General features: G+C 40.5%; 1 protein-coding gene across 5 annotated transcripts in view; it reads left to right on the top strand.

The window, feature by feature from the left end:
- LOC132399865 (rho GTPase-activating protein 18) overlaps positions 1-13,191 on the top strand; it is a 133,254-nt gene that overhangs the window by 49,385 nt on the left and 70,678 nt on the right. For 2 of the 5 annotated variants that reach the window (XM_059980713.1, XM_059980712.1), the window contains exon 1: positions 3,155-3,373. The exons of the other annotated variants lie outside the window; for them this stretch is intronic. In XM_059980713.1, the coding sequence (XP_059836696.1) occupies positions 3,252-3,373 (122 nt within the window). In that variant the 5' untranslated portion in view covers positions 3,155-3,251. Of the gene's footprint in view, positions 1-3,154; positions 3,374-13,191 lie in introns of those variants that run through there. 5 annotated transcript variants of the gene reach the window in all.

Here is a 13,191-nt window from a genome sequence, read left to right as displayed (position 1 = left end):
GAAGGGTCTTGGCTCAAAACACCAACTGTTTATTCTCTCCATAAATGCCACCCAGCCTGTTGAGCTCCTCCAGCATTTTGTAATTGTTGCTTAAGATGTTAATAGGTTAATTTTTCTGGACTGGAAATGTGATGTACAGGGCTGAAATGGCCCATCAATGTTGAGTTTGTTGTTGAGTCCAGGCGCTTGTAATCTATCCAGTCAGAAGATAAGATGATGTACAGGAGTAGGAAAGAATGATGGTAAGAGGCATGATTTTGTGTACCATTCTGTAGTTGTTTCTGGCGAGGAATCCTGATGATAGATTGCTTGTCCCCTAACTAATGGCTGGGAATGTACCATAAAAGTGGAGGACTTGAAAGATAAGTAATAAAAATAATTTAAATTTTCATTTAAAAAAAAAGTTTCTCATCCATTGTCTTGCCCTCCACCTGTTCTGTGCTGTTTGATATAAGACCAAGGGAAACAGCCTGTACCCTTTTTCCTGACCTGTTTCATTATCGTTTGCTTGAATATACAGTGGCTTGCAAATGTTTCGGCACCCCTGGTCAAAATTTCTGTTACTGTGAATAGTTAAGTGAGTAGAAGGTGAACAGATCTCCAAAAGTCATAAAGTTAAAGCTGAAACATTCTTTTCAACATTTTAAGCACGATTAGTGTATTTCTTGAGGAAATATGGTCTGCCTCAGGAACAGCTGCTGCAGTTCTACACTGCAGTCATTGAGTCTGTCCTGTGCACCTCCATCACTGTGTGGTTTGGAGCCGCCACCAAGCAGGATAGAACCAGACTACAGCGCACAGTGAGGACTGCTGAGCGCATCATTGAAGCCTCCCTGCCCTCTATTGTGGATCTGTACTCTTCCAGGTTGAAGAAGAGGGCGGGGAACATCATAAAGGACTCCTCCCATCCTGCGCACGGACTGTTTCCATCTGGTAGGCACTTCAGATCCCTCTAGACTAAGACTAATAGGCACTGGAGAAGTTTTTTCCCTACTGTGGTCACTTTGCTGAACAGTTAACTGCCGGTTAACTGTTGGCTAACTATTACTTGGATTGCACTACTTGTATGTATAATCTATATTTTCATTTATATTTATCATTATTATTGTTATGAGCAGAGAGACAACATCTGCCGGATAAATTCTGATTCTGATTTTTGTTTTGTACAATTTTAGAGTGGGATTGCCATGCAAAAGTTTGGGCACCCCAAGAGATTTGAGCTCTCAGACAACTTTTACCAAGGTCTCAGACCTTAATTAACTTGTTAGGGCTATGGCTTGTTTACGGTCATCTTTAGGAAAGTCCAGGTGATGCAAATTTCAAAGCTTTATAAATACCCTGACTCTACAAACCTTATCCGAACAATCAGCAGCCATGGGCTCCTCTGAGCAGCTGCCTAGCACTCTGTAAATTAAAATAAATGATGCCCACAAAGCAGGAGAAGGCTATAAGAAGATAGCAAAGTGTGAGCCGTTTCCCCAGTTTGTAATGTAATTAAGAAATAGCAGTTAACAGGAATGGTGGAGGTCAAGTTGAAGTCTGGAAGACCAAGAAAACTTTCCAAGAGAACTGCTCTTAGGATTGCTAGAACGGCAAATCAAAACCCCCGTTTGACTGCAAAAGACCTTCAGGAAGACTTAGCAGACTCTGGAGTGGTGGTGCACTGTTTTACTGTGCAGCGACACCTGCAAAATATAATCTTCATGGAAGAGTCATTGGAAGAAAACCTTTCCTGTGTCCTCATCACAAAATTCAACGTCAGAAGTTTGCAAAGGAACATCTAAACAAACCTGATGCATTTTGAAAACAAGTCCTGTGGACTGATTAAGTTAAAATAGAACTTTTTGGCCGCAATGAGCAAAGGTATGTTTGGAGAAAAAAGGGTGCAGAATTTCATGAAAAGAACACCTCTCCAACTGTTAAGCATGGGGGTGGATCGATCATGCTTTGGGCTTGTGTTGCAGCCAGTGACATGGGGAACATTTCACTGGTAGAGGGAAGAATTAATTCAATTAAATAACAGCAAATTTTGGAAGCATCACACCATCTGTCTAAAAAAAAGCTGAAGATGAAAAGAGGATGGCTTCTACAACAGGATAATGATCCTAAACATAACTCAAAATCCATAGTAGACTACCTCAAGAGGTTTTGCCAAGGCCTCACAGTCCCCTGACCTAAGCATCATCAAAAATCTGTGGATAGACCTCAAAAGAGTGGTGTATGCAAGATGGCCCAAGAATCTCACAGAACTGGAAGCCTTTTGCAAGGAAGAATAGGCAAAAATCCCCCAAACAAGAATTGAAAGACTCTTAGCTGGCTACAGAAAGTGTCTACAAGCTGTGATACATGCCAAAGGGGGTGCTACTAAGTTCTGACCATGCAGGGTGCCCAAACTTTTGCTTCAGGCCCTTTTTCTTTTTTTGTTAATTTGAAACTGTAAAAGATGGAAATAAAAAAAAATCATAAAATATTAAAGAAATGTGTCATCTTTAACTTTATGTCTTTTGGAAAGCAGGTAATCTTTTACTCGCTTAGCTATTCACAGTAACAGAAATTTTGACCAGGGGTGCCCAAACTTTTGCATGCCACTGTATAGTAAAAATAAGTGGTCTAGCAATTTGCCCCTCCTGGCTTCTCGCCTTCCCAATCCATTTGTAAATGAAGCTGAAGTTGACAAATTAATTATAGTTTTAATAAAGCAAGTCCAGGTGCCCTCACTCAATCCAAGGACTGTAGTCTGTCATTGAAAGATAGAGCCCTATTATTTCTACTGCAGCTTCATAGAATCATTAACAAAACTAGAATTATTGAGACCATGCCAGTGATCTGCTATGTGATTAAACCCTGCAAAAGAATGAAACAAAACCTGTTCAGCCCATGCTTCAACCCTATATCTTGTGATAGATTTTTCAATGAAACATTTCCTTCTTTTAAATTCAGAGTAAATAACACTATGAAAAATTTTAAGCTGATTGGATGAAATAAAGAACGCAAATGATTTTTTTGAGGAAGCGCGTAGAAATATGTAGAATGGCTGATAGTAAATTATTGACGTGCATGCATTCAACAAGGGGGTGGAGTCATTGCTCCCAGCTGTACAGAGCTGCTATAGCAGAAAGCTTGACAATGCTTTCCTCCTGAGCAAACTTCGGCCAGAAAAGAAGTGTCAGATAGAATATTTTCTTTTATTGAGTTTTCTGTTTTGGGTGTAGAGTTTTGGATACTGTGAAAGATAAACTCGTCAGCTAACAATGGACAGGAAGAAAAGTAACTTCATTTCCAAAACTTACTCTCGTATCACAAGACCAAAATTGTATACGGATTCAATGGCATCTGCTACCTGCAATTGCTCACATCCAAGATATTCCCGCAGGTATTTTGTAATGTATTTCATGGTGTAACTTCGCTATTGCTGATTTATAAGTAGTATAAGATGGAGCTAGAAAATCATTTGTTTTGTGTCATTCATAGCATTCTGTATTAGTGTTATTAAGCATTAAATCTATGTACATAAGCGATTATCATTTAGATCAAATTTAGAGCTACAGTACTATTTAAAGGTAATTTTTAAAGGGATTCCAGATCTGTTACTTTCTCAATTGGAGATTTGTTTTGCAGCATATCATTGAAGGATATAACATATATGTTATGTATGTTTTCGCATTATTACATTGTCGTTAACTTTATTCCACAAAATAATCGAAGTTCAATGTATTATCAAAGTACATGTATGTCACAAGTGCTCAGTGAAGGGGTGGGATTCACCCACAATGGAGGGGGCTCTATCTACTACTTTTCCTAGGATTTTTTTTGTTCAAAGGCATTGGTGTTTCCATAACAGGCTGTGATACAACTAGTCAATATACTCTCCAACACACATCAATAGAATTTGTCAAAGTATTAAATGGCATGCTGAATCTTCACAAACTTCTAATGAAGTAGAGTTATGACTGTGCTTTCTTTGTAGTAGCACTTACATGCTGAGCCCAGGATAGGTCCTCTGAAATGATAACACCAAGGAATTTAAAGTTATACCCTTCAAAATTATACTTTTTTACTTACAAAATTTTACACTTTACCTTCTAGTAACTTTTCAAGTACATTCATGCAAACAATAATTTTTAGATTTATATTCAGTAGTGATGCTGAATTTGTCAATGGGTCCATAGCTTGCAGAAGCTAGACATCTATAATCTTCTCTTGTTATCTATTTAGACAGCACACTTCGATTTGTATGTCTTCTGTATGATAATATGTTAAAAGGTGTGATTTGAAGGAAGCCAGGCTTTGGGATCCGAGTGAAGTGTAGTCAACTAAGAACCTGCTTATCACAGATTAAAAGATTTGCCTGAGGGAAAAGGTAGTATAAAATCATTGAATTTAATAAGAGATGATATACTGGTATAGAATGAAATATTGGATAAAGACAATAAGGCAATTTAAAATAGTTCTAACACTTTAAATCTGAGAATTTTAATGTCTAGCAACAAAAATGTTCAATGACAATATTTTCAAAAACACTTAAGTGATTCAGCGATATTGGTGTGTTGCAATGATTTTATATGTTCATACGAGGAAAATATGTGGTGTTTAATATCCAAACTTAAGATGTTATGATGCTATTGACTTATAAGTGACATATAATTGACTTATCACTATATTCATGCGAGGAAAATATGCGCAGTGTGCTTAATATTAAATTCGTTAGATAAACCCTTTTTGAAACAAAATTGAGTGTATTAGCCGCTGATAAGTGATTTATAGTTGACTTATCATCTATATTCTGTTCGTGATTAACACCCTCCCCCCCACCCCCCTCCCGTCGGCTGGTCCACAAGAATATTGTCAATAATAAACTGGTTCGTGGTGCAAAAAAGTTTGGTGACCCCTGATATAGCACAGAAGCAGGTTTAACTGGTCTTTACTGACCAAAATTCCCACCTAAGCTAGAACCCTTTGCATACTTTTGGAGCATATCCCTCCAAACCGTCCTGATCTCTGTACCTAGCCAAGTAGATTTTAAATGTTGTTAATGAGCCTGCCTCAACCTCTTCCCCTGGCAGCTCTTTCAGGTACTGGCCACCCTGTGAGTGAAAAGTTGTCCCTTATATTTCTATTAAATCTCTACTCTCTCACCTTAAACCTATGTCATCTAATTCTCAATTTCCTCAATCATTGGGGAAAAGAATGTGTGCATGTTCATCTGTGTATACCTCTCATAATTGTATACATCACTAAAAGATCACCCAACAATTTTTCTATGCTCCAATGAATATTTTCCCAAGTCCCAACCTGCTCAATCTTTCTCCTTGATTCAGTCACTCCTCAAGCTCTGTAAATCTCCTTGGCATTCTTTACAGCTCAATACCTCTTTCTGACAGTAAAACTAAACACAGTATTTCAAACATGAACTCAGCAACATCTTGTAGACCTGCAACATAACATCCCATCTTCTCAGTTCCCTGGCTGATGATGACCAGTGTGTCAAAAGTCATATTCATCACCCTATTTACCTGCTCTCAGGGAACTGTGTACTTGTGCTCCTAGCTCCCTCTTTTCCACAAAACTACTACGGTTTTATCATTCAGGAGGGCACGGAGCAACCACTCCCCGCTGAACTTCGACGACTCCTCGGTAGACATCGTAAAGAGCACCAAATTTATTGGTGTTCACCCGAATCTCACCTGGTCCCTTAACACCAGCTCCATAGCAAAGAAAGCCCAGCAGCGTCTCTACTTTTTGTGAAGGCTGAGGAAAGTCCATCTCCCACCCCCCATCCTCATCACATTCTACAGGGGTTGTATTGAGAGCATCCTGAGCAGCTGCATCACTGCCTGGTTCGGAAATTGCACCATCTCGGATCGCAAGACCCTGCAGCGGATAGTGAGGTCAGCTGAGATCATTGGGGTCTCTCTTCCCACCATCATGGACATTTACACTGCACGCTGCATCCGCAAAGGAAAGAGCATTATGAAGGATCCCATGCACCCCTCATACAATCTCTTCTCCATCCCGCCGTCTGGGAAAAGGCTCAGAAGCATTCGGGCTCTCACGACTAGACTATGTAACAGTTTCTTCCCCCAAGCTATCAGACTTCTCAAAACCAGAAGCCTGGACTGACACCTTGCCCTACTGTCCTGATGATTATTTATTGTAAATGCCTGCACTGTTTTTGTGCACTTTTTGCAATCCTATGTAGGTCTGTAGTCTAGTGTAGCTTTCTCTTTTTTTTTATTACGTAGTTCAGTCTAGTTTTTTGTACTGTGTCATGTAACACCATGGTCCTGAAAAACATTGTCACATTTTTACTATGCACTGTACCAGCAGTTATGGTTGAAATGACAATAAAAGTCAATAAAAGACTTGACTTGATTCACTGTGAAATTCCTTCCATCAATTGTTTTTCCAAAATGCAACAACACCTCTTATCCAAATTAAACTTCATATGCCATTCCTTGGCACACTTACTCATCATGATCTCTCTATTAATCATGATAAACGACTTAACTTGACAGCGAAAATGATTATTGTCATTTCGACCATAATTTGTTGGTACAGTAAACAGTAAAACCGAAACAATGTTCCTCCAGGACTCTGATGCTACATGAAACAACACAAAACTACAGTAGACTACGTAAGACAGCACAAGGCTACTCTATGTAAAACAACATAAAAACTGCACTGGACTACAGACCTGCACAGGACTACATAAAGTGCACAAAACAGTGCAGGGCAGACCAGTAATTAATAAACAAGACAATAGGCACAGCAGAGGACAAATCACAATATAATAATAAATGATGTAGATGTCAGTCTAGACCAGGGGTGGGCAAACTTTTTGACTTGTGGGCCACAAAGGGTTCTAAAATTTGACAGGGGGGCCGGACCAGGAGCAGATGGACGGAGTGTTTTGGTAATACACTTCATAACAGAAAATAAAATATCATGGGATATGTAGAAAGCATGTGCTTTAATTTCAATTGAAAATGAACAAATGCATTACAACAAAATATCTGTCTTTGAAGTCCCATGGTATTTAGCTATTTATTGAAATGACTTTTAAAACACTGAAAATTAAATGAATAAAATACAGCTTTTTTAATAGTAACAGTTATTATTTTAAAGCACTGAAAATTCTGTTATCCTTCAAGATATTATCATCATCACTCTCCTCCTGACTGTATTTCAAAAACGGTAGGAGATGCAGGTCTACTTGTCCTGCTCCTTCTTATTCAATTGTCCCCTGTGCCAAAACTCAACAACGACCAGCACAAGGACAGAACAGTGACAGCGCGCCAGTATGCGGAGCGTGTTATTTGATCTGGAGCGCATTTTTTATTTTGAGAACGTACGTGCACCTGCGCACTACTCATGTCCATCACTTAACAGAAATGACATGTAACATGTAAGGCTTATTGAGAAAAATATTTTCAAATGCATTTTTTATATAACACAACGAAGAAACTTATTTTTAATTTCAGTGGGAACAGTGTTGTTGGTCTCCCTTTTTAGCCAGCGCATCAAAGTCTGGATTTAGTTTTGTTGTGGCGATTCTCAGGATGGATCTGAGGTGTTGGTCAGTTAACTTGGATCTGTGGCTGGCTTTGTTGATGTTCATGACGCTGAACGCCTGTTCACACAAATAGGTCGAGCCGAACAAAGAGTAAAGCGCAAATGTGGAGTAATACGCTGCACCTCAACAAAGGTCAATGTATATAGAGTGCGTCATCTATTGGGAAAACGCCAGAATTGCGGGGGGAAAAACGTTAACAAGGTTTATTAATATAATTTCATCAAGTTCTGCGGGCCGGATTAAAAAGCTTAACGGGCCGCATATGGCCCCCGGGCCGTAGTTTGCCCATGCCTGGTCTAGACTCTGAGTTTTGAGGAGTCTGATGGTTTGGGGGAAGAAACTGTTGCACAGACTGGCCATGAGAACCCAAATGCTTTGGTACCTTTTGCCAGATGGCAGGAGGGAGAAGAGTTTCTGTGAGGGGTGTGTGGGGTCCTTCACAATACTGTTAGCTTTGTGGGTGCAGCATGTGGTATAAATGTCTGTAATAGTGGGAAGAGAGACCACCAATTTCAATGTCATCTGAAAATTTACTCACCACACATTTACTATAGTTGTATACTTCATTTAAAGTACTGTAGTGGTGGAGCAGGAAGTGAGGTGTCAATTTTGCATAACTAACAATGGAATGGGCCAAATCTGATAGCAACTGTTCAGATGCACCACCACAGAATTACGGTATCACTTCTGCTGAAATAATCTTGCTACTTTTAAATGTATAGATGCACTACTCCTGAATTTGCTACTTTTAACTTTATCATTAAGACTGTAAGACATTGGAGCAGAATTAGGCCATTCAGCACATTTGACCCATTCCTTCATAGCTGATTTATGATCCTTCTCAGACCTATTCTCCTGTTTTCTCCCTGTAACCTTGTACACCCTGCCAAATCAAGAACCCATCAAGCTTCCCTTTAAATATATTTAATGATTTGGGCTCCACAGATTCATCATTCTCTGGCTAAATAAATTCCTCCTCATTCTTGTGTTCTGTTCTGAGGCTGTGTCCTCTGGTGCTAGACTCATCCACTATAGGAAACTTCCTCCCCACGCCCACTCTATCCAGACCTTTCAATATTCAATAGGTTAGATCCCCCTCATTCTTCTAAATTCCAATGATTACAGGCTCAGAGTCATCCAACACCCCTCGTATGTTAACCATTTCATTCCTGGAATCATTCATGTAAGCCTCCTCTGGACCATTTCCAATGCCAGTACATCTTAGATAAGGGGCCCAAAACTATGCACAATACTTCAAATGCAGTCTGTCCAATACCTTATAAAGCCTCAGCATTACATCCTTGCTCTTATATTCTAGTCCCCTTGAAAAAAGAATGACAACATTGAATCTGCCTTCCTTCCCACCAACTTGACCTGCAAGTTAACCTTCTGGGAACCCTGCACAAGGACTCCCAAGTCCCTTTGCACCTCTGATTCTTGAATTTTCTCTCCCTTTAGAAAATGGTCTGTTCCTTTTGTTCGGAGAGTCCACACCAGTAGCGCATGAGAAGAGATACTTTTTAATCAGGGCGGTGATCGAGAGTTTGAAAGCAGAATTTCGCAGCAGCTTTTCCTGATTTGAGGAGTGACGAATCAGCAAGAGGGATTCATTAGAAAGGGGGAATACAAGAAATGCAGGTGCAAACGGAGCAGCCATTCTTTCTGGAGTGTGCCAGTCTTTAGGGTGGCTTTGTTTCATCAGGCTTGGGCTTGGGTGAGGTAGATTGTCTTGTAAGTTACTCTCTCTGTGTTCTTGTTTGTTCATTCCTCTTTTAGTGCATAGTATAGTGAGAATGGCTCCAGGGGCTGTAGTTTATACTGGATGTGGGAAGTCTGGTAGAGCTCCATTCTCCCACATAAGCACATCTGCACCAGGTGTACCGAGCTACAACATCTAAGATAATGTATTAAGGATCTGGAGCTGCAGCTCAAAGACCTTGGACTCATATGGGAGAATGAAGAGGTGATGGAAAGGAGCTACAGGGAGGTGGTCAGTCTGAGATAGCAGGAGAATGGTAACTGGGTGACTGTCAGGAGAAGGAGGGGAAATGTACAGCCGGTGGAGAGTACACCTCTGGCCATTGCTCTTAATAATAAGCATATAACTTTAGATACGTTTGAGGGGGTTGACCTACCGGGCAGAGCCACAGCAACCAGGTCTCTGGCACTGAGTCTGGTGCTGTGGCTCAGAAGTGTAGAGAGGTGAAGAGGGCTGCAGTGTTGATAGGCGATTCCTTAGTCAGAGATGAGGATCTGTAGTATGTTGCCTCCCTGGTGCCAGGATCAAGAATGCCTTGGATCGTGTCCATAGCAATCTCAAGGGCGAGGTTGGGCAGCCAGAACTCTTGGTGCACATTGGCACCAATGACATGGGTAGACAAGGTGAGGAGGTCCTGAAGAGATATTTTAGGGAGCTGGGAAAGATAATTGAGAAACAGGACCTCCAGGGTAGTAATCTCTGGATTGCTGCCTGTGGCACGTGCCTGTGAGGTTATAAATAGAACGATTTGGCAGCTGAATGCGTGGGTAAGGAACTGGTGTGGGGGAAGGGAGTTCAGATTTATGGATCATTGGAATCTCTTTGACCTTGGGATAGGTATGTCATATGCAAAAAGGAAGGGTTACACTTGGACCGGAGGGGTTCAATATCCTTGCAGGCAGTTTGGCTTGAGTTGCTTAGGTGGGTTTAAGCAAATGAGGCAGGAGGATGTGAACTGGAGTGATAGTGCTGAAGATAAGGTCGTTGGGCTACAATCAATGTGGCGTGAAATTCCTAACAGGAAGAGGCTGTTGATAGGGCAAAATCACAGTCAACAGGGTGTTGCAATGTAAAAGGCAGACAAAATCGAAAAGGATGAATACAGGATGAAAGATAAGACCATAAGATATAGGAGCAGAAGTAGGACATTTGGCCTATTGAGTCTGCTCCACCATTCGATCATGGGCTGATCCAATTCTTCCCTGTTGTATTTGTATATAACAATATAATGTTATATCTGAATGCGTGCAGTATACAGAATAAGATCAATGAATTTGTAGCACGGTCGGAGATTGGTAGTATGATGTTCTAGGCATAACTGAATAATGGCTGAAAGAAGATGATAGCTGGGAGCTCAGTGTCCAAGGATGCACATTGTATCAAAAAGATAGGCAGGATGGCAGAGGGGGTGATGTGGCTCTGTTGGTAAAAAAAAGAAATTAAATCATTAGAATGCTGTGACATGAGTGAGATGGTGTTGAATCATTGTGGATAGAGCTAAGGAACTGCAAGTGTAAAAAGACCCTGATGTAAGTTATATACAGGCCCCTACACAGTAGTAAGGATGTGGCCTACAAGTTACAAAGGGTGATAGAAAATGCCTGCCAAAATGGCAATGTTGCAATAGTCAAGGGGGATTTTAATATGCAGATAAACTGGGAAAATCAGGTTGGAGCAGGATTCCAAGAGGGAGAATTTCTAGAAGGCCTACAAGATAGATTTTTAGAGCAGCCTGTGGTTGAGCCCTCTAGAGAATCAACTATTCTGGATTGGGTATTGTGCAATGAACCGGAATTGATTAGAGTGCTTAAGGTAAAAGAACCCTTGGGACCAAGTGATCATAATATGATCAAGTGCACCCAAAATTTGAGAAGGAGAGGCTAAAGTCAGATGTATCACTATTACAATGAGGTAAAGGAAATTAGAGGCATGAGAGAGCAGTTGGCCAGAATTTATTGGAAAAGAACATTGGCAGGGATGATGGCAGAACAGCAATTGCTGGAATTTCTGGAAGCAATTCGGAAGGCACCAGATATATACATTCCAAAGAGGAAACAGTATTCTAGAGGCAAGATAACACAACCATGGCTAACCAAAGCCGACATAAAAGCCAAAGAGAGGGCATATAATACAGCAAACATTAGTAGGAAGTTAGAGGATTGGGAGCTTTTAAACACCAACAGAAAACTACTAAAAAATCTTTAAGAAGGTAAAGATGGAATATGAAAGTAAGCTAGCCAATAATATTAAAGAGGATACCAAAAGTCTCTTCAGATACATAAAATGTAAAAGAGAGGTGAGAGTGGATATTGGACCACTGGAAAACAATGCTGTAGTAATGGGGTCAAGGAAATGGCAGATGAATTGAACATCATCTTCACTGTGGAAAATACTAGCAGACTGGTGGAAGTTCCAGGTTGTCAGGGATCACGAAGTGTGAGTTATTTCTCCAATTACTAAGGAGATCGCTCTTGGGAACGTGAAACGATAAAGGTAGATGTCACCTGGACCAGATGGTGAACACTCCAGGGTTCTGAAAGAGGTGGCTAAAGAGATTGTCCAGGCATTAATGATCTTTCAAGAATCACTAGATTCTAGAATGGTCCTGGAAGACTGGAATTTTGCAAAAGTCACTCCACTCTTCGAGAAGTGAAGAAAGGAAATTATAGGCCAGTTAGTCTGATCTCAGTGTTTGGGAAGATGTTGGATTAGATTGTTAGGGAGGGGGGTTTTGGGGTACTTGGAGGCACGTGATAAAGTAGTCAGCATGGGTTCCTCAAGGGAAAATCTTGCCTGATAAATCTGTTAGAACTCTGAAGAAATAACAAGCAGCATAGACAAAGGGGATTTGGTTGATGTTGTATACTTGGATTTTCAGAAAGCCTTTGATGAGGTGCCACACATGAGGCAGCTTAAAAAGCTTCGAGCCCATGGTATTAGAGGAAACATTCTAGCATGGATAAAGCAGTGGCTGATTGGCAGGAGGCAAAGAGTGGGAATAAGGGGAGCCTTTTCTGGTTGGTTGCTGATGTCTAGTGGTGTTACACAGGGGTCTATGTTGGGACTGATTCTTTTTATGTTATATATCAATGATTTGGATTATGGAATTGATAGCTTTGTTGCAAAGTTTGCAGATGATATGAAGATGGGTGGCGAAGCAGGTAGTTTTGAGGAAGTTGAGAGGCTTCAGAAGGGCTTAGACGAATGAGGAGAATGGGCAAAGAAATGGCAGATGGAACACAGTGTTGGGATATGTATGGTCATCCACTTTAGTAAAGGAAATGAAAGGATTGACTATTTTCTAAATGGTGAAAAAATACAAAAAACCTGAGATACAAACAGATTTGGGAGTCCGTGTGCAGAATTAATTTGATAATTAATTTGCAAGTGAAGTCAGTGGCAAATATGATGTTTGCATTAATTTCAAGAGGACCATAATATAAAAGCAAGAATATTACATTGAGACTTTATAAAGCACCGGTGAGGACTTACTTGGAGTACTGTGAGCAGTTTGAACCTCTTACCTTCGAAAGGATATACTGAAATTGGAGAGCTTTCAAAGGAAGTTCATGAAAATGATTCCAGGATTAAATGACTTGTGACTTGAAGGCCATTTGATGGTCTGGGTCTGTATTCACTGGAATTGAATATAGAAGAATGAGGAGTTCCCTAATTGAAAACTACCAAATGGTGAACTGCCTTGGTAGAATGGATGTGAAGAGAATGTGCCCTATTGTAGGAGAGTCACAGCCACAGAATAGAAGGATGTCCTTTTCAGAACAAAGGTGAGGAGGAATTTCTATAGACAGATTATGGTGAGTCTGCAGAATGCTTTGCCACAGGCAGCTGGGGCAGCCAA

This window comes from Hypanus sabinus, chromosome 9 (assembly GCF_030144855.1).
Source record: "Hypanus sabinus isolate sHypSab1 chromosome 9, sHypSab1.hap1, whole genome shotgun sequence".
Lineage (NCBI taxonomy): Eukaryota > Metazoa > Chordata > Chondrichthyes > Myliobatiformes > Dasyatidae > Hypanus > Hypanus sabinus.
Note: the sequence above shows the minus strand (reverse complement) of the source record. Positions and strands in the feature narration are given on the sequence as shown.